The sequence below is a fragment of the Biomphalaria glabrata genome, chromosome 3 (assembly GCF_947242115.1).
Source record: "Biomphalaria glabrata chromosome 3, xgBioGlab47.1, whole genome shotgun sequence".
Taxonomy (NCBI): Eukaryota; Metazoa; Mollusca; class Gastropoda; family Planorbidae; genus Biomphalaria; species Biomphalaria glabrata.
Window position 1 is genome coordinate 32,907,793 of NC_074713.1, and position 27,496 is coordinate 32,935,288.

General features: G+C 35.7%; 1 protein-coding gene across 2 annotated transcripts in view; it reads right to left on the reverse strand.

Moving 5' to 3' along the window:
* LOC106078153 (nuclear RNA export factor 1-like) overlaps nucleotides 1–26,532 on the reverse strand; it is a 29,083-nt gene extending 2,551 nt beyond the window's left edge. Inside the window, exons 1-13 of one of the 2 annotated variants that reach the window (XM_056024597.1) lie at nucleotides 26,359–26,532; nucleotides 19,813–20,023; nucleotides 18,260–18,443; nucleotides 17,973–18,113; nucleotides 17,422–17,580; nucleotides 11,816–12,036; nucleotides 9,890–9,926; nucleotides 9,120–9,188; nucleotides 8,915–9,031; nucleotides 8,349–8,392; nucleotides 6,119–6,186; nucleotides 658–773; nucleotides 383–425 (exon numbers count right to left, since the gene is read on the reverse strand). In XM_056024597.1, coding sequence (XP_055880572.1) covers nucleotides 383–425; nucleotides 658–773; nucleotides 6,119–6,186; nucleotides 8,349–8,392; nucleotides 8,915–9,031; nucleotides 9,120–9,188; nucleotides 9,890–9,926; nucleotides 11,816–12,036; nucleotides 17,422–17,580; nucleotides 17,973–18,113; nucleotides 18,260–18,443; nucleotides 19,813–20,023; nucleotides 26,359–26,428 — 1,480 coding nt within the window. In that variant the 5' untranslated portion in view covers nucleotides 26,429–26,532. Of the gene's footprint in view, nucleotides 1–382; nucleotides 426–657; nucleotides 774–6,118; nucleotides 6,187–8,348; nucleotides 8,393–8,914; nucleotides 9,032–9,119; nucleotides 9,189–9,889; nucleotides 9,927–11,815; nucleotides 12,037–17,421; nucleotides 17,581–17,972; nucleotides 18,159–18,259; nucleotides 18,444–19,812; nucleotides 20,024–26,358 lie in introns of both variants that reach the window. The other variant, XM_056024596.1, reaches the window with a different exon arrangement.
* Nucleotides 26,533–27,496: the final 964 nt, after the last annotated feature.

A 27,496-nucleotide genomic window follows, 5' to 3' on the forward strand; every position in this document is an offset into this window, starting at 1 on the left:
AATGAATTTCTAAGTTATGGGGACAAACAAAGATGGAACAGCACAAGTTTGAAGGTATAAAATTCACTTTAAAAAAAAAATCTAACCAAATAAATCAGAAGATTCTGGCCTACATTCATATACTCTTCTGACAATTCAGATGGGCTACCTAATTTGTTGAGAAATACATTTTTAAAAAGCTAAAACCTACATTCATATATTCTGACAATTAGGGCTACCTAATGTGTTTAAAAAGCTAAAACCACCAGATCATGTATTTAAAAACAAAATATAGATCATTGGCTGTGGACATAAAAAAAAAGGCTATGTAAAAGCCCTGGAACAAGGAAATCAAAAAACACAAGATTACATAGTGGTAGAGACATTGAATTCAAAAACTTACTTTCTTTGAAAACTCCTTGTAAAACAAAGGACAACATTGATGGCTAAGACAAAAATGAAAAATGAATTTTAAAACAAAGACATTTTAAAATACTAGCATAGGATATCAAACTAGAAAGATAAACCTTTTTTTTTTTGTTAATCTGAGGAAAATACAAAATGGATAGTTGTGATTTTTTGTTGTCTATAGAGAATATTTTACTGCCACTTCAATTGACAAGAATTGATAACATTATAAGTGTGGCACAAGTATCAGCACCAGGTAATGAGTCTTACCGAAGCAAAGGTTACATCCACCTTGAAGGAGTTCAAGTCATGAGTTGTTTTAGGAAGACTTTCTAAACACGAGATAACTTGGAGTTGTCCAGTCTTGATTTTTTTTGAAAGCTTATCTGCCATTCAATTAGAATGATAGACAATACAAAAAATACTTGTGTAAAGTGTTGTTTAAAGACTTATGTAAGTGTTGTTCAAAGACTTGTGTACAATTTGTTCAAAGACTTGTGTAAGTGTTGTTCAAAGACTTGTGTAAGTGCTGTTCAAAGACTTGTGTAAGTGTTACTCAAGGACTTGTGTAAGTGCTGTTCAAAGACTTGTGTAAGTGCTGTTCAAAGACTTGTGTAAGTGCCGTTCAAAGACTTGTGTAAGTGTTGTTCAAAGACTTGTGTAAGTGTTGTTCAAAGACTTGTGTACAATTTGTTCAAAGACTTGTGTACAATTTGTTCAAAGACTTGTGTAAGTGCTGTTCAAAGACTTGTGTAAGTGCTGTTCAAAGACTTGTGTAAGTGCTGTTCAAAGACTTGTGTAAGTGCTGTTCAAAGACTTGTGTAAGTGTTGTTCAAAGACTTGTGTAAGTGTTGCTCAAGGACTTGTGTAAGTGTTGTTCAAAGACTTGTGTACAATTTGTTCAAAGACTTGTGTAAGTGCTGTTCAAAGACTTGTGTAAGTGCTGTTCAAAGACTTGTGTAAGTGTTGCTCAAGGACTTGTGTAAGTGTTGTTCAAAGACTTGTGTACAATTTGTTCAAAGACTTGTGTAAGTGTTGTTCAAAGACTTGTGTAAGTGCTGTTCAAAGACTTGTGTAAGTGTTGCTCAAGGACTTGTGTAAGTGTTGTTCAAAGACTTGTGTACAATTTGTTTAAAGACTTGTGTAAGTGTTGTTCAAAGACTTGTGTAAGTGCTGTTCAAAGACTTGTGTAAGTGTTACTCAAGGACTTGTGTAAGTGTTGTTCAAAGACTTGTGTAAGTGTTGTTCAAAGACTTGTGTAAGTGTTGTTCAAAGACTTGTGTAAGTGTTGTAACTTTAAAAATTAAGCTTAGCAATTCCACTAAACTAGACTTCTTATGAAAATTAAAATAATAGACTAATATATATATATATACAGTAGACGATGTCGCCCTGGCTTCTCTACCAGATCTTCCAGTACTGGAATGCCTAGATGAGCTTCCGAGCCTTAGTGACCTCAAAAAAGCAATTAACAAAATTAGCAAAATCAATGACAATGGCCAAAGGCTACTTGAGTTCTGTAGCTCTCATGAACACACATGTAACAAATACATTCTTCTCTGTCAAGGAACGCCATAAAGTCTCTTGGCAGCGCCCACGCTCAAAAAGGTGGCACCAGCTTGACCTCTGCATCACCCGAAGGATGGATCTGAAAAGTGTCATCCACATCCGTTCATACCATAGTGCGGACTGCAACTCAGACCATTCACTAGTGCTAAGCAAAATCAAACTACTTCTCAAGAAGGCTTATACTTCCACTCAACCCAGAACTAGGCGAATTAACGTCAACCATGTAGGTGACCCAGAGAAGTGTGCACTATTTGGCGAGCTCCTGAACAGTTCAATCCCCTCGTTAAATGATGAAAAAGACATCTCTATCAGATGGGAGAAATTAAGAGATGTAATCTACAGTTCCGCAATCACCGCCTTTGGGCCTCAAAAACACAAAAATGTAGACTGGTTTGAGGCGAATCTAGCACATATGGAACCTTGCATCAAGAAAAAGCGATCTGCACACCTCGCTCACAAGACAAAGCCTAGTCCAAAATCTTTGGAGGCCTTCAAAAGTGCTAATAAAGAGGCGAAACAAATGGCTAGAAAATGTGCTAACAACTTTTGGAGGGATACCTGCAACAGAATCCAAGACAGTCTCCACTCAGGAAATTGCAAAGCTCTATTTGATGGCATTAAAGCGGCCCTGGGTCCAACAGTGTCTAAGCCTGCTCCCCTTCTATCCAAATCAGGAGAAAAAATTACAGATCAAACCAAGCAGCTAGAACGATGGACAGAACACTACCTCGAAGTTTATGCCACACAGAATACAGTAGACGATGTCGCCCTGGCTTCTCTACCAGATCTTCCAGTACTGGAATGCCTAGATGAGCTTCCGAGCCTTAGTGACCTCAAAAAAGCAATTAACTGCATAAAAAATAGAAAATCTCCTGGGAGTGATGGTATCCCAGTGGAAGTAGTGAAAGTCAACGTATCACTCCTGCTCCCTGAACTCTATATTCTCCTCTGCCGCTGTTGGGAAACAGGTCATGTCCCACAGGACATGCGTGCCGCAACTATAGTCACAATATACAAGAACAAAGGGGATCGGAGTGATTGCAACAACTACAGGGGTATCTCTCTCCTCGGTATAGTGGGCAAGATCTTTGATAGAGTGGCACTATCCAGGCTGCAAGTGATAGCTTCTAGAGTCTACCCAGAGTCTCAGTGTGGATTCAGGAGTGGTAGATCCACTATAGACATGATATCTTCTCTACGACTACTGCTGGAGAAATTCAGAGAGAGAGACAGACCCCTTTACATCGTTTTTGTTGATCTGACTAAAGCTTTTGACATGGTCAGCAGAAGTGGCCTTTTCAAACTTCTGAGGAAAATAGGTTGCCCTCCCAAACTACTGAAGTTCATTGAGTGTTTTCACGAGGAAACTAAATGTACTGTCAAATTCAATGGAGCCCAAACAGCCCCTTTTGAGGTTAGCAGTGGTGTCAAGCAGGGATGTGTGCTCGCACCTACTCTGTTTGGCATATTCTTCTCCTGTCTACTGCATTATGCGTACAACGACATAAACGAAGGTGTGTTTCTCCATACAAGATCCTCTGGAAAACTATTTAATGTATCAAGGCTGCGGGCAAAAACCAAGGTTAGGAAGCTACTCATTAGGGAACTCCTGTATGCTGATGATGCAGCTAATATGGCTGATTCTGATATTCAGCTACAGTCCCTGGTTGACAAACTATCTGCTGCTTGCCAGAAGTTCGGCTTAAACATCAGTCAAATCAAGACTAAGATACTTGTCCAAAACACAAACACTGGACCTCAAGTAAGCATTAATGGCCAACCACTAGAAATTGTTGATCACTTTTGTTATCTTGGCTCCATCATATCCAACAACCCTCTACTGGATAAAGACATAAACAACAGGATAGCCAAGGCAATGGCCACCATGTCACGTTTGCAGAAAATAGTCTGGGACAACATATTGCTGACTAGCAGTACTAAAGCCCTAGTCTACCGGACCTGTGTGTTGAGCACCTTGCTGTACAGAAGTGAAACATGGTCAACCTACTCATGGCAGGAAAAAAAGCAGAATGTCTTCCACCTCCGATGCCTAAGGCGGATCTTTAAAATAAGGTGGCAAGATAAGATAACAAATGAGGAAGTGCTACAAAGAGCAGGGTGCCAGGACATCCCCTCTGTTATCATCAGCAGACAACTTGGCTGGCTTGGACACGTTCGTAGAATGCCAGTAGGTCGACTTCCACAGGACATCCTGTATGGCGATCTAATAGATGGCAGGAGAGCAGCTGGTTGCCCACTTTTATGTTATACGGATGTATGCAAACGCGACATGAAGCTCTTCAAAATCGACACTAGCAGCTGCTAAGAGGTGGCACTGGATAGATCCACATGGAGAGAGAGCATAAAGGAAGGGTCACGGATTGCAGATGTCATACATAACAGAAGCAGAAAGAAGGGTGAAAATGCAACGCCGCCTGGTGATTATATATGCCCAACCTGCGATTGCAGCTGTGTATCAAGGATTGGCCTCTTTAGTCACACAAGAAGTTGCAAAGGGAAAAGATTGTCTCTCAAGACGTAAAAATGCCACAGAATATATAAATATATATATATATATATATATATATATATATATATATATATATATATATATATATATATATATATATATATATATATATATATATATATATATATATATCTGCAACTGAGGATCCCAGATAGCAGAATTCATTTACGGCGTCCAGCTTGTTATTGTCAATGAGGATGGAGGGTGGTGCTGTAGCAGGTGGTCCCATAACATTTGTCTTCCTCGTGCTAACAGTCAAGCCACACTCTCTACATGCCTGAGAGAAGTGGGACATTAGTGACTGAAGTTACTCTTGCGTGTGTGCCACTACCGCTGCGTCATCCGCGAATAGCATATCTCTTAGGAGGGTGGCTCTGATTTTAGTTTTCGCCCTCAGTCTGGCAATATTTAGGAGTTTGCCATCAAATCTGGAATGGAGATAGATGCCTTCGGTGGATTTGTCAAACGCGTTGTGGATTAGCAGTGAAAACAGTATTCCAAAGAGGGCTGGGGCCAGGACACACCCCTGTTTAACTCCGCTGTTTATACTGAAACCTTCAGAGCTGGCACCGTAGAATTGCACTGTACCCATCATATTTTGGTGTCTCTAGAAGAGGAGATAAAAAAACGCATAGGGAAGGCTGCCTCGACCTTCGCTAGACTAAGGCCAAGAGTTAGGGAAAACCATAAGCTAACTACAGTGACCAAAATGGAAGTCTACAAGGCATGCGTTATGAGTACACTACTGTGTGGCAGTGAATCATGGACCACCTGCGCAAAGCAAGAGAGAGGACTGGACTCGTTCCATTTGAGATGTCTCCGTGGGATCTTGAATGTCACATGGAAAGAAAAAGTGTGCAATACTGAGATCCTTGCGCGATCAGTTATTCCCAGCATCTTTACAGCTCTCAGACAATGCAGCTGGCTTGGACATGTTCGCCGGATGGAGGACAAGCGCATCCCAAAAGTCATCCTCTATGGTCAACTCGCGACTGGCACAAGAAAAACTGGTCGCCCCCACCTCAGTTACATAGATGTAATAAAATGAGACCTCAAATCAGTGAACATCAATACTGACAATTGGGAAGACATAGCTCTAGACCGCAACAGATGGAGAGAGACAGTGACCAAGAAAGCTATGGACAGTAAAAGTACATGGGTCTCAGCTCAGGAAGAAAAATGCACAATCCGAAAAACGGCCAGCTCCTCTACCACCGAAGTAAAAGCCACCTTAACCTGCGCTATCTGTGGACGGGAGTGTCTCTCCAAAATAGGAATCCAGTGCCACATGAGGAAGTGTGCTTTGAGATGAACCATAGTCGTTCTACGACTGAAGGAGGCCAATAAATGATATATATATATATATATATATATATATAATTATACATTTTTTTTTTTTACTTTCTAAAGAAACAATAAAATAAAGATCAATAACTATAAATAGTGAAAAGACTTTTCTATGAAAACATTTTGTAGAAAATGAAATACAAATGTCATGTTTGTGTTAAGAACTAAACCACTTGGTGACTTGATGTAAACTTTCCAAAAGTAGGTAAGAAATAAAAAAAAACTTTCTATCAAATGACAAGACTTCCTCTGAGAATCATTGTCTAAATAGTTTGTTGTAATTACCTGAATCATAATGTCCAATCACTCTGAGATTACGACTGTCATCAACATAGCTACTCAGTGAAGCTTGTCTAATGATATAACAAAGTGAACTAATCAATCATCTCATTGCTCTAATGTAGCTCTAAAGTATCTCAAAACTTACTAGCAAAGCTAAGAGAACAAAATGAAAACAAACACTGGTCTACATGGGACAATGAAAACTAAATATTTCACATCTACTAAGACTGTCCTACAGAAACAGAGTCCACTACTTTAACAAGAAAATATACAAAATACTTTAGAAAAAAAACAACAGAGCTTATATTAAGTGCAGTTGTATCAATTAGTCATGTAATTAAATTTGTAATAGATCTAGACCAGCGGTTCTCAACCTTTTAAGCTCGGCGACCCCTTTTTACAATACCCCACTCTGACGCGACCCCCCCTCCAAACACACACATACAGCAATAGAAGAATAGACAATAACAATCCATATTTTCGATGGTCTTAGGCGAATCATCAATCGACCCCCAAGGGGGTCGCGAACCACAGGTTGAGAACCCCTGATCTAGACTAACAATAATAAATCTGTATGATTACTAATATTTTTATCAATTGTTTTTTGTTTACTGCAATTTCATGCTTTTATGCTTTCTCACTACACTATGATCCTATCACTTCTCTGGACCAGTTGGTTGGGAAAGGGCTGGCAAAGGAGGTGTTTAGGTGAATATTACAGTGAGCAATTTCTAAATGGCAAAGGCATTTATAAAATAAAACTTTCGAAAAAGTTCAATGATGTGGAATCGAATTTAAGGGCTCTAGTCTTCTCTAGTCTCCTCAAGCCAACAAACTAACCACTGTACTAAAGAAGTGCTTATGAAGGCTTTATAGCTATTCTTAGTTTCAAACTTTCAAGCAAAGTAGAAGGGGCTTATTCTACTGATACCAACACATCAGTGAAGTACAATTTCTTTCCCTTGTTTGATAGCATACAAAATAATTAATTTTTTGCAACCCCTGAAAAGGGAATAGCCACTATTAATTTTATGTGGTGTGTCTGTCCGTCTGTCCAACCTGTTTAGATCTCATAAACTAGAACATGTGTAACTGCTACTTTTTTTTTTCTGAAAGCGAAAAATTTAATTTTTTAAATTAACTCTGCAAGCAGTTTTTTTTTCACACCATTTTTACAACTATTTCCTAATTATAGTCAAAAGCACAGATTATTTAGTCAGAGTGATTGTTATTTATCATATATTTAAAAAAATTTATGCAAACTGTTTTAAAGATTTCTGTCAAAGTATTTGTATTACTAAATTAAGTACTTTCTGTCACACTAGCTACTTACATTTTAAACAAAATGTTTACTTTTTTTTTTTAAGAGAAAATAGTCTATTTAGTGCTGGTATGCATACAAGTCAAGTATAACAATTAATAAGTAGTGTTTCATATTAAGCACGTGAAGTGCAATGTACACCACACCAAATAGAACACCAAACTAAAAGGCTTTGAATAAGATATTGACCCTTTACAAAACAATTAAATCAATCAGATAATCATTCAATTACATCCGTTAAGCCAAGGTGATATCTTCATAACTATCAGTTCATTGAACACATATGAATATTAGGAATGTATTAATAAAAACAATAATAATTCTCCGTATCCTGTGGTATAAAGTCGTTGGTCGAACTATCAATACAACAAAACGCATGTCTCTTCTTCTTGAATCGAAGGAAATAGGGTTGTACTTGTTGATAGTTTGTGGTTCATAGTTTCTGATATTCTTTCTGAAAATATTGAAATCTGCCTATTACCTGCCTGAGCAGACCACAACGGGGGCCGATTTTGAGTTTGTGTTTCTACACAAGCTGTCTTTGTAACCTTATTTTTTTTAGTTTATTCTTGTTTTTTCAGGTAAAAGAAATAAGTGTGCAAACTTTTTACCAGACAGAGTGAGTTGGATATAAACTTTGTAAATAGAACAAAACTGTTCTGAAATTTTAAAGCTTAATTACACTGAATGATGGTAACTACACATTTACTAGGGCTGAAGACAATTTATAGTACATAGTTTACAAGTATAAACACGCACTAGGGCAACAATCAATATAAACAAACATATTCACACCAAAGAGCACAGTCATTTTAAGAGGCTTGCCTCTTTTTGTGAGGACTCCTAAAAAAAAGCAAAACATCCTCACAACAACTTATAAGTGAGTGAGTAATTGCAGAGAAAGTGTCTTACCTGTCTAAAATAGGATTCTTTACAGCAAACAGAGAGAACTGAGCCTAAGAGAAACAAGACAAACTTACTCAGAAATAGAAATGACTTAAACAAACAATACAGAAATGACTACAAAATAGTATGTTGGTAACTTTAAACTAATTTTTTACGACATTCTGTTAGACAATAGCTTTGTTATCACAAAAACATCTCCCACACATAACCTTGCCCTGACATTTGGTTTCACTGCACATGTTTGATTGCTCTAGTTTGTAAACCTAGTCCAAGGCAATACATTTGGTTTCACTGCACATGTTTGATTGCTCTAGTTTGTAAACCTAGTCCAAGGTAATACATTTGGTTTCACTGCACATGTTTGATTGCTCTAGTTTGTAAGCTAGCAGCCTAGTCCAAGGCAATACATTTGGTTTCACTGCACATGTTTGATTGCTCTAGTTTGTAAACCTAGTCCAAGGTAATACATTTGGTTTCACTGCACATGTTTGATTGCTCTAGTTTGTAAGCTAGCAGCCTAATCCAAGGCAATAATACATTTGGTGTGTTCCTTGAGAAAGTATAATACTCACATTGTCATGGTATGCTGGCATAAGATCTTTGCGGCGGTCAGAATCATAGATTGAATAATACTCTTTGATAAATGTGACTACCAAATTCTTGACATCATCATTCCCAAAGTGGCTGTCCTAGTGGACAAGAAGATAACAATTGGCTCAAGTTGGTTCTTAATGGAAGAAAACAATTCTTGAAATACAGAGTTATCTAAGTACTGACCTTAGTTGGTGGTAATACAAGGTCATTATCCAAATCAAAGGTGATAGGTGGAGGGTAGTCTGTGCCGTCCTAAAGAAACAGCAACATTAGTATCATTAAGAAAAATATCCATATTTAACAAGAAAAATTTTTTAAAAATACTTTTTAAAAAACAAAGCTTATTCTAAAAGTAATTATAATTAAATTTGTAACAGATCCAGACTAACAATGATAAATCTGTGATAAGAAATATTTTTACCAATTGTTTTTGTTTAGTGCAATTTCATGCTTTTAGTTTTCTCAATGCACTATGATCCTTTCACTTGTCTGAACCAGTTGGGGGTGGGGGTGGAAAGAGAAAGAAGGGGGTATCCGAGTCAATGTGACTGTGATCGCTTTTTAACTGAATTTTTTTTTTAAGATGTACAACTTGATTTTAAGCTCAAGAGCTCAAGCCTTCTGAAGGGGACTAATTCGACATATACCAATACATTTGTCAAGTACAATTTCTTTCCCTTGTTTGATACCAAATAAAATAATTAATACAATATAATTATATAATAAAATAAATAATTACCAATAGTTTTATTAATTAATAGGTTAATTTTTTTATTCTTGTTTTGTCAGGTACAAGAAATAATTGAGCTAAATTTCAACTTGACAGAAGATTAAGTGTGGGATAAATAATTAGTACTAACTTTTTACTAGACAGAGTGAGTTGATATAAGCATTGTAAAAAACATTGTCCTAATAGACTGCTTTTTATAAAGGAAGAAAAAAAATCAACTTACCAATTTAAGAACTTTTGGAAATGTTTTCCGAACAGCGCTAACATTTTCACAAATAGAGAAGATTCATTTTTTTAGATTTATTCTTAACATATAAACTTGAATTCTACTTAGTGCTAGATTTTCTTCCATGAAAATGTGCCTCTGCTAAAAGCAAATATTTGATTTCAAAGACAGTACTAACTAGTGTACAACTAGATGTGAGTATTTGTGTAGGTGTGTTTGCAAGGGAGAGGAGGATGTATACTTGTAGCATATACATAACAATAAGTATAATGATTTTTTAAACTTTTTTTTTAATCTACTCAAGTTCAAAAGTGTAAAGCATTATTTGTTTTTGTAATAAAGCCATTTAGAAAGGACATGTTTACATTAATGTTGTGCCACTAGTTTTTGTAATTCTACAAAAAAGAAAGCCATTAAGAAATGAAATGTTCATATTAAATGTTGTGCCACTGGTTTTTGAGCAAGTCAAAGAATGATTAAAAAATATGAAAGGATCGGACAAGAGCAAGAAAAATGTATGAAAACTGTTACTAACAATAGAAAGATAAGAATAGACAAATGTTCTGGAAAGCAATCTCTTAGTGACTTAGTGAAAGGACCAGAAAAGTTGGAAAGGTCCAATATGTAGACCTAAATTTCTCACAACTCAAGTTAGGATGAGATATCCCAGATATGAAATACATCCAAAAAGTATGGCTTTGAAATGTGATGCAACTGAGCAGAGTAGAACAGAGTCAAACTATCCAGAATTAAGAAGAGATAAGATGAGTGTGAAAAAAGTTTTCTAAAATTCTGTAAATGATTAAGGTACAGATAAGAATTGAGGAACAATATAATTCTGTTTCATCTGAAGAGGTTGTCCACTTTTCAATGTAGCTCACTGCCATAGAATGTGATAGTCTGCATAGTGAACTGTGACAGCAATGTGTGTGTTGAACTGTGACTTGTATCACACAAAGGTAGAACACACAACTTATCTCAAATTTGTTCCATTTGGCCAATATGTGGACACAAGAACAACATTTGGACATTTTTATACATACATATATTTAAATATATTTATATATATTGTGTGTGTGTGTGTGTAATGACACAACTTCTCTAACTAGGCCATCACTGAGCTATGCACAGAGACAGTCAAGTTGGTGATGTATATTGTGTCAGTCAACATAATTCCAACCATTTCACACAGTTGCCAATAATGTTCACTTGCTTGCTTTCATGCAGTTCACATGTTGACTATGGTCAAGGACAGATATGGATAATAGTCTCGTTTCTTCTGTGAAATTATAAGAAAGCTGTTTTCTTGGTGGAATCAAGCACTGGAGCACCATCATTCTATATAGATGTAGAGACAAGTGGACAAATGAAAGGCCTGAATCTGAATTGAGCTCAGAATAAAATAAATCATTTCATAGAATTAAAAAAGACATTTCAAGACGAAACTTAGGACATGAGAACTTTCACTAAAAAAAGAATGACAAATTTTACAACATGAGATTTTTCACTAGAAAAGAATGACAAAGTTTAGGACATGAGATTTTTCACTAGAAAAGTATTGCAAGAGAGAAACAAAGATTTCCATTATGACCTGAACATGTCTCGCACAAGCGCTAGTCTGCTATTTACAAAATAAATGGATGTATACAAATTGTTAGGTATATACTACATTCATAATTGTGAGCGTATATAAAAAAAGAAATAAAAAAAAAAAAAACCCAAAAACATTGGTTTATTGCAGAACTGGTTAATGTGTGTAAACATGAAAGAATTAGACTGACTTTGAAATGAAATATTTCCAAACAATTTGTTAGTTAGCACATTTTTTTAAAATTCCATATATATTAACCAACAAAAAGCTAGTTTCCGGTAAAATTCTATAAATGACCAGCAGGTAAGGAGCTAATGAATTACTCAGATTACCTTAAATATGTTTCTTGGTTGCTGAAGTTTTGGCACAAATCATTTCCTTTTAAAATGATTTCCACAATATTTTGCCAACCTTTGAGTTTAGTGAGCTCATCAAGGGAACGAAGCTGATTGTTACCCAGGTTCAAGCAGCAGACGTTTGGTGTGACTTTGACTAAGTCTGTCATGTGACCAAGAGAAAGCAATTTGTTTCTGCTGACATCAAGGCCTACCAACTTCATATAAAGAAATACAATTGAAGAGTTACACAGCTTAAGCAACAAAAAAGCTATGGACTGGTGGACATTAGCTAAATGTCATTATCTATAAATAGCATTAGCCACTAGACATTAGCAAAGGCATTACCTTTCAATAAAACATACTAGTTGGATATTACCCACGGCCTATGGGCCTTAGTTTGTGTTTTTTTTATACCCACGTCTATGGGCCTTAGTTTGTGTTTTTTTTATTTATTATGCCACGAAAATAAAAGTAGAGTGTGAACCTGGGTTCACCCAATAAATCGATATATTCATCTACAATATGAAATACTGAGAAAATAGGTTTACCCAATTTGTTAAAAAGTTTCTTTCTTTAATAGAAATCAAATTATTTTTATTTCCCTCCAATAGTGGGAGGGACATTAAACATACATTATGGTCTTTGCCATTATCTAAGGAACAGCTAAGCCAAGGTTTATCAAGATTGGTCAAACGGTTTTATTTTTTTAAATTTGGGACATACACCCATACAAACATTTAGACCTTACACTTAATTTTATATATATTAATGTATAAAAATATATATATATTTCTGCTAAAAGACCGTATGAGCCAGGCGTTTTGTCACGCGCTGCTCTCACAAAAAGGTTAACAGACTTCTTCACTTTGAGCTGGGACACATGTACTATCCTCCCCAGATCTTCAAGACGCCACCATCATATCCCTGTACCAAAAAAAAAAAGGTGACAAATCTGACTGCTCCAAATACTGTGGCATTACCTTACTGTCAGTAGCAGGAAAAACTCAGACACCTTTTTGCCCTAACTGGCATAAAGGAAAGTAGCTGGCAGCAGATGACATCTGAAAGAGCCCGTTGCAAAGATCTCACAATGACTAAGGGACCAACATTTGTGACCCAAAGAAAACCCTTATTGAAGACAGGATCATCAATAGACAATGGCCTTGTCTGCACAAGATGCAGAAAAATATGCAGGCCGCAACTGGGTTAGCATAGGTATGTGAAACACTGCACTCATCCTTTATCTTTAGGAATCAAAGCCATTGCCATTATATATATATATAAGTATATATCTATACTATAAAGTAGAAAGTAAGGCGTATGTATGTATGTATGTATTTGTGTGTGTGTGTGTGTATGTATGTCCTGCATAGAAATCAAAACTGTTTGACCAATCTTGATGAAGCTTTGCACAAATGTTCCTTGGGTGCTACCTGGAACCATGACATATCTATAATTGCCCTAAAACAAACTAAAGACCCTCAAAAAAAAAAAAAAAGTTGCCCAACTCTATGAAAGTATTAGTATTTGATAATTCAAGGTCATGTTTACCATGTTAAAATCGAATGGATCTAGATCTAGAACTAATTTTTAAAACTACACTTTGCACAGATAGTTTTTTACTTTGACACATGAAAATACAAAATATAGTCTATTGTTTATATTATTTAATAAAGTTAACCTTCAAATTTGTGTTTCAATTTATTTTTTACATAAATATCTGCAAATTTAGAAGTCCTGACTTACATTCTTTCATTAGACAAGACCAAAATATTACACATCTCTCTATTCCTAGGTCTAAAACTCTAATTCAACTCCTAGATGATAGAACTTCTCTTCGCAAAGATAGTTTTATACTTTAACACATAAACATACTAATAATTATAGTCCATTCATTTCATATTCAAATCAAATTAGCATTTAAATTTGTTTTTCTAAAGCATTTTTCATACATTCATTTGCTATAGCTGCTAAGCCGAATTGACATACATCTTAATAGTTCCATTCATGATACCATACATCTAACAAAAAAGGTCACACATGCGCAGAGCAAAGCCTTAGCGGACAGGCAGAAAGAACTCTATCCAAGCCAGGGGCGGACTGGCTATATGGGCAAACGGGCAAATGCCCGGTGGGCCGGTCTGGTTGCGACCAAAGAAAAAAAAAATTTAATGCAGACAACTTTAAAAAAAAAGTGACAGCAGCAAGACACAAAGGCCCGAACACGTTTTCTTTTTTTTTTTTTTTTTTCTAATTCTTATTACAATTAATTTTGTTTGAAATTCAACAAGAATATGAAAAAAAAAAAACACTATACACTGTACGTATTATCATTTGCAAAACATTAGACCGTACTTTCTGCTATGCAGGAGCGGCATGGACTACTTTGATGTCTTCGAGGTTGTGTTTGGCCTACTCGTTTTGCTGATCGGCATTGGCCTTTGATGGCACTACCATTTTTTTTGCTCCTTCCCTCCCCCGTCTTTTAATGGTTCCAATGAAATTTAACCAAAAAGAGGGATGAGAGAGGTTAAGTTAGAAAACATTATAACGCAGAAAAAAAGAAAAAGATAGGCGCGACAATTAGCTCTTTAACAATACTTGATAGAAATTAAGTTTTAACACATACACACAGCCACGAAATTGCAACCCACCCAACTTATTCACAGCTCAATATGGGTATAATGCTCTACTTTCTGTGATTTGAAAAGAAAAAGTAAGTTTCTTTTTGTTTATTTTTAATAACAGATCTAAAAATACTACACTTAGGGCTAACAAAAAAAAAAATGTTTAATTAAAATATAAATCTAGATCTAAATTACTTTTTATACTATTATAATTAATGGCAAACTTATGCTTAGTAATAATAATAAGGCTAGTCTTCGAGTCCGCAGATTAGTGAGGAATGCAGTATTTCCCGCGGCTGCGCAGCCCCAGATGAGACCTACATATTTTGCCACACCCAGGGCAAACATAACCATTGTCCGCAGGTGGTCGATTTATATTTCCTTTTCGCCGTCTGCGTTTGTCCTCGGCAGCAGACTTTCTTTTGATCTCACATGTGTATCCCGCGGCCTTCGTGAGTGACCTCCAGCTGTCTCGTTCTGAGGCCGCATGCAACCATGTGCTCTCTTCTATGTCAGCGAAGGAAAGTTGACGCCTAAGCTGGTCTTTGTTACGTCTACCATCTTTTAGCTCACCAAAAAAGAATGCCTTTGGCATACGTTTGTCTCCCATATGGGATACGTGCGTAAATGTTGGACCAAAAGAGGTCCCTCTATACTGTCCATACCGGTGTTCGCAAGGACATCGCTGTTTGTAGTGCGGTCTTGCCACCTTATGTCCATGATGGAGCGCAAGCATCTTTGGTGGAAGCGCTAAAGAAGTCTTAGATGTTTCCTGTATAGTGTCCATGCCTAGGAGCCATACAGAAGGGTTGAGAGAACCACCGCCTGGTAGACACTGATTTTTGAAGGCATTCTGAGCGATCTGTTCCGCCAAACTCTCGCCTGAAGGCGTCCAAAAGCGCTACTGGCCATTGCCAGACGGCTATCAACTTCCCTTGAAAGTGAGGCGTCATTTGGCACTATACTATCTAGATATGTGAAGTGGTCTACCACATTAAGTAGCTGTCCGTTTACAGTAATCTTTGAGGCTAAGTATGTTTTATTGGGTGACTTCTGGAACATGACTTCTGTTTCTCAGAGGTTTATAGATAGACCAAAAGAGGCGGCAGCGTATGCAAATTCGTTTACCGCGTTTTGAAGGTCATGTTCATTGTGAGCTAGCAGGGCGCCATCATCAGCATAGAGAAGCTCTGTTATGACCATCTCCTTTGTCCAACGTGAAGCTGCTTGAGAATGGATAGGAACGTAGATTGGCATCCCAGCCTGGCCAAAATCCTCCACAACTGACCGTGTCGAAAGCTTTGGTGAGGTCCACAAAGGCAGCGTATAATAATAATAATAATAATCTTTATTATCCGTATGGAAATTTGTCTTACAATTTGTGCATTACACCAAACAAAAAACATTTTAACTATAAGAAACCAAAGTGTACATTCACACCAGACGCACTCATAATTTACATGTGACAAAGTTTATACCAGATTGTTCTTATTTAATGATTTGATTGCCAGGGGAACAAAAGAATGTTTATGTCTGTTTGTCTTTGCTATCGGTGTCTTTTGTGATGGTAAAATCACAAAATCCTGACACAAAGGGTGATTCTTTATTTTGAGGATCTTGTTAGCTTTTTTTTATAGACGTTTGTCTCAAACAACTGTCCAAATGGGGTTTGTTTTTTGCCAATGATTTTACCAGCAGCATTTAGGATTCTACAAAGTTTATTCTTATTTTTAATGCTCAGATTGCCATACCAGGCAGTGAACTTAAAATATTGCAGATATGAGCGTGATAAAACATAGCCAAGGCCTTTTCGCTAACATTAAACGAGGACAGTTTTCTTAGTAATCGTAATCTTTGCTGCCCTTTTTTGCTGATATAATCAGTATTTGCAGTAAAATTTAGTTTATTGTCTAGGATAGTACCAAGGTATTTAAAGGTTTGCACAATTTCAATAGTCTCTCCAGCTACAGAAACAATATCATTTTCCTTCTTGTCCCTACGAAAATAGATTATCATTTCTTTGTTTTTTTTTACATTTAATAATAAAAAATTATCTTTACAGTATTTTTCAATGTGTATAGGTTTAAGTTCTGCTCTTTGCATTTTTCTTGTAATTGTCGCGGAACAAATATCATGTCAGATGTACCTCTACCCGCTCTGAAACCACATTGGCTTTCAGATAAGACCTCATCCACTAAAAAGTGGGTTAGTATGAAATCATTAATGATGAAAATTATTACAATAATTACAATAACTTATATAGCACTGTCAGATCCAATATTTAATGAAAGGAGATTTATATTTTAAATAATGGGTCATGGTATATTCATATACAAATCGCATTTTTGAGAATGTACTAGGATTAAGCACATTAAGTAAGTGCGTCTCTAACCGTTCTGCTTTCTCTGCCAGAGTCAGCCAGGAAAACCAATGATTTAGCATATTTTAAAGTCACAGATCAACATTATATGGTAATGCCCGGGCCGATTTTGATACCCAGTCCGCCCCTGATCCAAGCCAATATTTAACTCTAGCCTAGATCTAGGTTATCTCTAACTCAAGATGATAGATCTACTTTGTACTTTAACACAAGAACATACAAATAAAGTCTATTCATTTCATATTTTAATCAAATATATGTAGATCGACACGCAAATGTTTTTATTTAAAAAATTGCCTTATCAGATAGCCCTCAAACAGGTGCATTCACATGCAATAACTGTGACAATTTTGCCACTCACACCTGATTCTGACCATTCTATGATAATACTACTTAATGGGTGGCCTACACTAGCACCAGATAAAGCTATGACCGTAATGTCTAGTTTATGAAATAATATGTCTAATGACAAGTGACTACTTATAATTTGGTTATACTTTTAATATATAAGAGATGTGCATTGTTTAAAGTTTAACTGAAGTATTAAATGTAAAACAAAATGGAACTTTCTATTTCAAATAAAAATGTCCCACCTCTGGTGTGTGTTGTGCAATGATTTTGGTGATAGCTGCCATAGTTGTGGCTCTGTTCAGGGGAAGATAAATGTTGTCCTTCTTGAGTTCATCATCGGCATGGAATTCACTCAAATTTAACAACTGCGTTGATGAATCATAGCGCTCACTAAGTCGAAGCTGATCAAATGTAATAATAGTTTTTATCAATAAAAGATCAGAAATCAAATAAAAATTTATTTTTTTTTAAATCCAGGAAATTATTCATAAAGAAATGACATAAATAAGTCAGAAAATACAATGACACTTTTCTAGTTAACATTAATGTATTATGCGCCATATTGGACAAGTAGTTCTGTGTCTTATCTTCTCTGCATTGTCACAGACAGATCATTTCCAGATCCTTCTTGCATGTTGCCATATTGTCATCCTTGTTTCCTGTCATTTTTTTTTTAGAGAAGCCTTGACTGTACTTGAATTCACAGAACAATTACCCATTTTATTACCAAGAAAAAAAAAATGAGCATCCAATATAGCTATTTCAATGCAAGTAAAATGTAAAGTATACTTACAGTCAACTTATGGATGCAGTTATCGTCAATTGTATTGTCCAAAGGACAACTTGTATTGGTAACATGAAACACAAGTTTGTGTCCATCTGATTTTGTGATTCTTCTGCTAATAGATCGAAGGGCATCAGCACTATCTAAACCCTTGATGAAGAAATAGACTCTCTTACTTCTATCATCAACTGAATACTGAAAGAAAACAAGAAACAAAACAAAAACAAAAAAAATAAAAAAAACAAAAGAAAAATTAAGCCAAAAAAAAAAAAGTGACCCATTTCAAGTCAATTTACCTGAATGGGTTCAAATGGTCCATTTATATTACTCTTGATCATGTCAACCAATTCATTCTCTGACATAGTCGCACCAAAAGGTACCATAATTTTAAACCAAGCATCTTTTGGAGGAACTTTTCTTGTAGCATTATTTCTGCCTCTGAAGGAAGAGTGACTGCCTCTTGATTTAGTGTGGGAATTCCTGGGAGAAGAAAACAATAGAAAATCAATTGAAAACAAGGTTACTAGAGAGTTTGCGTGGAAACTAAAACTGCTTATTGGCTTCAAAAGTGGTCTACTCAAGCAGATAAAAAGGTAGGTTTCAATATTTTCAGCATGAATATCAGAAGCTAGGAAATACAAACTATCAACAACCACAACCATATCTCCACCCATGCAAAAAGAAAAGATAGTGTGTGTGTCAAAAGTGTTGTTAGGCCAACTTACGACATAATACCACAGGTATGAAGATATATCAACATTATTATTATTATTACATCACTGATATTCATACGTCTTAATGACCTAATTGTTAAGAATATAAGGTTCAGTCTGAGTTTGGCCTAACAGATGGTATTGAATAATCATCTAATTGATGATTTTGTTAAGGGCCAATCGCACATTCAAGGCCTAAAGGAATAAGTCTTTCTCTTTGGTTAAGTGACAAAAGGAGTTTTTACAAATGCAAAATGCACTCCACTTAAATATATATATAGTTCGACAATCGTGACGTGGTTTGATGATGACCACTTTTGACATCCAGGAGGCTGAGGGCTTTTGCGCCTCCTCTTGAGGCTGGTGAGACCTATGTGAGCCCGGAATGTTCGGCTACACACTGGGCAGGTTATTCCAGCTCGAGCTAGTGTCATTGGCCAAGCTTTTCTTCTGCCAGCGCTTATCAGATGTTTAAAAATATATTTGACTTATATTTATACTAGATGCAATCTTTAAAACAAACATATACAGTACTATTACATTCATTATAAATATAATTTCCAGTCTGTTTGTTTTTTATTTTTAATAGTGCATAGTTGTAAAAATGGTGTATTTTTATGAAAAAAACAAACAGCTTGCATATTTAATTTTAAAAATTAAATGGTTCACTAGTAATAGATTGAATCTAGATCTATTGTCAGGAAAAGAAATGATTTGAATGGAGCATTAGGCTTATCAGCACTTAGTAGATTCTTCGACTAATCTAGATCTAGAACTAGTGTAGATCTAGATCTAGCTAACCCTAAACCATCTTTTTCGTAAATCTAGGACACACCGGGATGGGAGGTGATGAAATGTAAACAATAAACACAGAGCTATATATATTTATTTTTGCATTCAATATTTTTAGTTCTCCCTATAAATATTAAGATATAAATAATGAAAATATCTGCAATTTTTTTTTTTTATATTTATACTTGGCGGAACAAAAAATCGCCAATGCAAACAGCAGAACATAACGTGAGCTTTTTAGATGATTTTGCGGTATGCATGTTTGCTATTTCCATTTTGGGGCAACTAAAAACTAGCATGTACATATTACAAGAGATAAGCTGAAACAAAAGAAAAAAACTTACAAATTATTTGCTCGATTGAATTCACCACTCATTGCAATATCCCCATCTTCATCAAGATTGGCATTTCCAGGTCTGTTTCTAAATCTAGCAGATTGAGCATTGAAATGACGAAAGCCTCCACGTCGACCTCCTCTGTTTCCTCTTCCACCTCTTGACTGCCCTCTATTAGCATTAGATCCTTGGTGGTTATTCCATCGATCATCATGGCCACCTATTTCATTTTTTTTTAAATTAAAAAATAAATGTATTCAATGAAAAGTACACTCTATTATTTGAATATCAATAAGATTAATGCAGATAAACAAACACAAACATACAAGCATCAGAAATTAATTATAACATGAAGGGAGGATCTAAAAATGAAAAATTGTATTTGACACAGTAAGTAAAAACTTAATAACGCACATTACAAGAATGTTGCTGGCATGGTAGGGTTATAATAAATTAGTGGTCCAGGGGAAAAAAGGTGACAATAAAGGGGATTAATTCAGCTTATACCACCACTTCAGTCTTTCCCTTGTTGTTCAAGATATCAAACAAAATAATTAATTTACAAAAGTTAATTAACTAATTGTTACATACATGTTTTTTTGTTCATTATTGTGTTGTCAGGTCAAAGAAATAATTGTGCAATATTTCAGCTTGATCTGTGATTATGTGTCAGAGAGATAACATGTACAAACTTTTTACCAGACAGACAGAGTGAGTTGATATAAATAGATGTACTTGAACATTTTGTGCACCATCTTGTGGAAAAAATCAATTGATAAAGCTGGACTGCTGCAATTAATTAATGATAATATACATATTAGAGGACAGTACAAGACCTTCAGGCATTGTTCCATATCAGAAACCCCTTCAGTAGGAAATCATGCTGAGAATACTCCCTTAGACCATGTGAACAAAAGCTGGCAGTGAGTGTCCCGGTACAAGGACAGACCTGTTGCTGAACACAGATTAATCCTCTCTCTCGTATCCTCAGGGCCAGAAGATTTAGGTATGTAGGGTAGATGTGTGTTCCAATTGTAAATTTGTATAATGGGAAAAAGAACTACTAAAACATTAGTTTGTTGAGCTTTAAGACACTATTTAGTCTATTACTTGTATGGAAAAAAATAGCTAAATCAAATATAATGACTATATTGCTTACAAAAAGATACACTGCTTGTATTGGGATGTCTTCTAGTAATTATACAGATACATACAGACTACTAGATTTTTTTCATCACACACTAAATTCGTCTTTTTGGGAGGAGGGCTCACCAACATATCCTTGAACCTGGGCCCACAGGTACTTTGCTACACCACTGATTATATCATAAAAAATTATAATATTTATATATATATATATTCATTCACTGATACTATATCAAAATGTTACATTAAAGTTTAAAAAATGCGTAGACGAAATAGATCTAGATCCATTTTATTACTTAGAAACCAACAATGAAAGGGCTGGGTAAGACACATTTGGCATACAATGTGTAAGTACTGTAAGAGTAGATCTGATTTATCCTTGACTATCAGATGTGTTTTTTGTTCACTAAACAACTCAAGCCTATTACGCACAAGGAAAAACACATGGCAGTCTTTTCATCTTTTATAACAACTAGTCGACATATCGACTACACACTAGACTAGGCCTAGAGCTATCTGACCAATTCAATACACACTGGTCTGCTGTCCAAAATTTAGTGTTCTACTCAGGTTCAAGCGTGTTTACTTTTGGGTCGAGAGGAAGGGGGGATGAAAGTGTCACTTTTTTTTCTAGGATTGGTTACCCGAATGCTAAGAACTGTACTGTACGTGTAGTCTTTGTAGATCAAAAAATCTAGATCTCAGTAAGGCAGATTATAGGCCAACGCTTCGGTACCTTCTATCAAAGGTTTAACTATTTGTTTTAGTTGAAACTATTAAAAAATGTATCTCTAGATTTTCCAGTTATTTATTAAGAAATTATAATTTAGCGCTAATGACTAAATTGAAACCACTAAATATTGACTTAAAACACTTCAGATTCCCACTATAAACTAACTGAAACTAAGCACGGTGCGCGATGTAAACAAACAACCACGTGACTTGGGGGGAATCCGGAACAACCTCATTGGGTTAGAATCGGTTAGAATCATTGGAAAATGAACAAGAAGCACATTACCATTATGATAATACAGCGCACAAGTTTCATATATAAAATAAAAAAATTATAAATATCAAAATAAAGATGTAATGACCACAAAAACAGCGAGTGTTCGAATTCATGTAAAATCCAGATTAAATATACTACTCTATAGATACGCTATATTAATTATTGGTATTAATAATAGTACTACAGTAACTTACGTTTATCGAACAAGTTAAGCTCATTCGCCGACATTTTTTATGTTTGAATTTGTGTATCTCCGTAAAAATTAGACCTAGAAAAAAACTGATTGTATCTGTGAACTCCTCATCCATTTTTCTTAAAAAGTAGACATGTTTTATTCTATTACTACTCATAGTTAAACTTATATTTGATGTTAAAATGGGTAAGGTTGATGATTTCAAAAGCTTAAATTATGGAACACTTTTTTAGCTTTATCTTATCTTATCGAACATATTAAGAACTTATCGAACACACGAGAAGTATGGTGTTTTAAAAGTGTTATAATCTTAAAATTTTGTGAAAAGTATGGTGTTTCAAAAGTGTTATAATCTATATTTTTTTTTTATTTATATCATTTTCTTTTTACGCCATGTCAAGAAAGACAGATTTTTAGTCATTTTCAAATGGTCCACATCGAAGGAATCTATCACTGATCAGCTCTGCTTAGAAACTGACGGTGCTAAGCCCAGTAACGCATTACCATAGTACTTATTTAGGTCTAAGCTATTTTGAGACATAAGGCCATTAATAAATTAAATCCAGATATTATTTATTTGAGGGAGAGCCTAATAAGCTTTGGTAGCCAATAGATAATCCCGCCCTCCCCAAGTCATTGCAGGACACAACAGTTTAATTGGTTGACCTAAAAACGAAACATACGGTACGCGGCCCTACGTAACTAGCCGCCGATCTAGCACGCTCAGTGTATGTAACAGCCCAAAAGTCAGTGCTAGATATTTTTCGATCTGGGCGGGGGGGTGCTGAAAAGCTATGGTAGCTTGCAAGCTGTGTTACCTATAGATGTAGATAAATCCGCCCTCCCTAAACCAGCTGGTTAACCAAAAAAAAAAAACAAAAAAAAAAAAAACGTATTTTAGAGCACGCTTAGTATTTGTCACACACACACACAAACAACATATCTATATATACTACGTATCTATCATGCCTAGTGTTTGTGACCTTATTATCGGCTTGACCGTAGGTACTCGACTGATGGCTCCTCCCCCTTTCCCCTCAACATTGTTCTGACTACAACTTGAACAATGTTTTGGGGCTGTGTTGATGGCCTGGTTTACACCTGTGTGTTACGCTATCACTGACCATTTTTTTTTTGTTGTGTGTTAGTCTGGTGGCTGCGTTTGGATTGAGTCTTGAAATTTACGTTGTTACTTTGCACAGAAAAAGTGTGAATGTTGGAGAGTGGAAGCGCGGGTAAGGGGGTGTAGGCGTAATAGGAGAGTGGTTAAATGCGTTATTGTTATTATTTTGTGTATTTGTGATGTTTCAAAGGAGTGTCTTTGTAGCGCATTATGAGCTTTATCATACTTTATGGCAAATATATATATATATATATAATTTTATAGACTCGGTGCCACACGTCTAGATCGAGAAGCACAACTGACTCTATGTATTTGAAGCTGACGTCAAGCACATCAAGCACATGCGCTAGGTATTGGTATTTATAACACATAATTCAGAAGTTAATAGAATGGGGCATCTGAAAAAGAAACAACAACTGAATACATTCCACTCTGTTTCTCCTTGTGGTTTGTCATAGATGCCATTAGCATCAAGCTATAATATATAATATATGTGTCATTAAATCAAGCTTTTAAAATGGGTACAATTAGTGCATATCGATGTAAATCTATTTACTTAAAAAAATATAGCACATTTACGGCAAACCACAAATAGCTGATACAAATTGTAACATATGATTAATTTATATCTGTACTTTGCATTACATTATTTTAAAAAATAACAATTAAAAAATATATAATTTAAATATTTTGTCTTCTTTGGGTTATATCCCTTTGATGTTTATTTTTAACATTAAAATGGCGTTCGATATCTTACGAAGCTGAGATTGCTTATATAAAAACTGCTATTATCGAACACCCCCTTTTTAAACCTCAATTTTCATGGTTAGGTAACAAAGGACACTTTCAAATAAATAGTTGTAAATATTTCTCAGCCTAATTAGAAGCGTATTATATAGTTTTTTTGAGCTGAAGCATCATTAGCATTAAAAAATACCCTTAACCCGAGACTCACTCCACTCTTCCCAAGAGTTCAAAAAATGTGAAATTTTTATACCAATATCACAAAGAGGAGTGGCTCAACCAATGGGCATCAGGAAACACAGGCAGAGCCATGTACAGAGAAATGACTACGCCTAACAAACTGGACAGTATTAACTTCCTCCCCCGCAAAGAACAATCTACAATCTTCCAACTAAGAACAGGACACACACCACTATTAAATTACCACCTGAACAAAATAAACTCCACACAACTACCCCTTTGCAGACACTGCACCCACCCCTCTGAAACCGTAAACCATATCCTCTTTGAATGCCCCTCCCTAATCCACCTTAGGCAGACCCTACTTCCACTACAGCCCAACATAACCAACACCCTGTACGGCAGTGCTGAACAACTGAAGAAAACAGCACACTTTTTTTCCTTGGCACAGTCTGCAAAAGAGCTCACAGCTCAGCAGCAATAAAGCTGGCTAGAAGAAGAAGAAGAAGAATACCAATATTACCAATGCACTTTGAATATAAGTAAAAAAAATGATCCTCGTGTGAAAATGAAACTAATTATAACTTAACTATCAAGAAATGGACGATGCACAATAAGAATGGACTAGTTTCTTTATAATCATCGAAATAAAGGTGAATTTTTAAAAATACAATGGGGTGTTCGATAAGTACCTTAAAACGAAGGTGTTCGATAGATGTAAGTTACTCTAGTACTTATAGTAGATTCTTATATTAGGCACACCGTATTCGGGAACTATGTCAAATTTTTATTTTATTTTTTTATTTGGTGACGGTTTAACTTACAAAAAAACTGAAAGCAGATTCTTATTCTGCAACTAAAGGACTATAAAAATAGCTGTGTTTCTTTGAATTACCACTCATAGTCAAGATTTTATTTTAAAATAAATCAGGTCACTTCATGCTCCTATAATAAACGCAGTTTTTGTGCTTTCTCCTTCAGCACACATCGAGCACCGTTAAGAAACACCACTATGTTATTGCTAATAAATTATATCTGTGTTAATTAAAAATTATTTAGATTGTATTAAAAGAAGTAGATTCACTTCTGCAATATGTATTTATAGTATATTGTCTCTCTATATATGCCTACCTATATAATCTATGTGTAGAAACAGACAAATAAATCTCTATAAATCATAGATCTATAAATTAATTATTATAATTTAATAAACATGATATTTTCAACTAGGCTACATGTATTCTCTGTCTCTTTCTTTTAATTCCCATCCAAGGACCCTCTTCTTTTCATATTTTGGATGTTCGTTTTGTTACACCTTAACATCCCCTCCCTCCCATAGATGCTTATAATTCTTTTCATGACTCTCTCCCCCTTCCCTCCACTGCCTGTATGATAGGTTGTGACACTACACGCTTAGTGTATACCTCTCCTCACCACCAGCGCTCGCCTGGCGTGATCACCTGCAGTGGGCATGGTCTCTGGCTTCAAATTAGCAGCCCGCACTTTTTCTTTCATTCATAAATTATATATTCTAGATTTCTCGATCTAGGTCACATTTATTTATTGAAAAAAATCATAGATTTATTAATCCCAATAATATTTCTTATTACGATTTTGCCTTGTGCACTATAGGAGAATGTGTTTAATTCATTATTATTCATTGAAACACCTCCTTTTTTAATTTTATTTAACAGCTAACAGTATGAATGTGATTGGAATGTCTTTCTAAAGATGTTTGGAAGCTTATTTTGATAGATCCACCAGCCTACGATCAAACAGGCTCATAATATAGCCTTCATCCCTTATATGGGTATGAATTGCCGGGGGAGGTTTAAACAATAGCTTTACATACTTGGTTACCGAGAATCTAAAAAACTGCCATCTGCTTTGGAAAAGCGGGACAAAAATACAGGAACTTAACCTAAAATTGGACATGCACTGTCCCGAAACATCGTTTTTAGCTCCAAACATAAAAACAAATTAATTATAAACAAAAAAAGCGACGTGTTTCTTAAAGGAGATTTTGATGAGCTGTGCCTAATATAAGAAGCTACTATATATAGTAGATGAAGTAGATCTTCATCAAATCAAGCTTACATACTGATACTAACATAAGATCTAATCATCTAAATCTAGATCTATATATGTTTTCTTGCTTACCTCTAAATGAACGTGTACCATCTCTTCTGGTTACCACTGAAAAGTTATCATTTTTTCTGTTGTAGCTCATTGTGAATGATAGTAAGTTTAAGTAACCTATCTAGATCTAGAACTAAGATGTCTGTAAACATACGTAAACAGTGTGTATGTGTGTGTGTGTAATGTACGCCAATGTTGCCAGGTTTTGAGGGGCAAAAACAAAAAAGTATAATTTGGTTTTCAAAAAGAAACGGGAAAAAAATATTTAGGAAAAAAAATCGATTGAGCTCCTCAGTCACCAAGATTCGGGATTTCCTCTCCCCCCCCCCCGGCAAGATATCAATAAATAAGTAAATAAATATAAATATAGTTATATATATATAATAAGGCTTGCAGTAGTGCAGTATTTACCATGACTGCGCAGCCCCAGCTGTGACCTACATATTTTGTCACAACCAGGGCAAGCATAACCATTGTCCGCAAGTGGTCGATTTATATAATATATATATCTTGGGCATAGACAAAAAAAAAAGTCATGTGTGTGTGTGTGCGTACATAATTAATCCCTTCATTCTTTCGGAAGAAGTTTATTGTACCCTAGAATAGGTTCTTCCTGGACTTATTAGAAAAATTGTAGTCTCCACACCATTGCCAGTAAGGGGGTCTGGGGGAGCGCGGGGAGCCGCCGCCAAGCACTATTTCCGGTATTAAAAGCCAACAAAATGCATATTCTGAGGTATCTACAGAGCATTATCCTGCTATTAAAAAGTTTTATTTCAAAAACCTAATGTGCTATTCTTAATGACTCAGATCCTCTCGCGTCGTTCGGCGCATTGGGCTGCAAGCTGCTTCCACAAAAATCTGTCAGTGGCAATGTCTGAAGCCTCAAGTTGTTCTAGGATGTCCCTGTTTGCGCTTTCCTCGTAAGGCCTCCATGTCATTGCAACTCTTCTTATGCGTAATTCATTTTGTCGGAGAACATGCCCCGCAAACCTCATGCGACGCTCTGTCACAACATTACTAAGGGGTCGACTCCCAGTTTGGCATAGGATCTTCTTGATTGAGACCCGATCTCTATAACTGACTCTTAAAATCCGTCTTAGCCATCTTTGTTCAGCCACATTTAGACGTTTTCAATTTCGTCAGATGAATATTCACT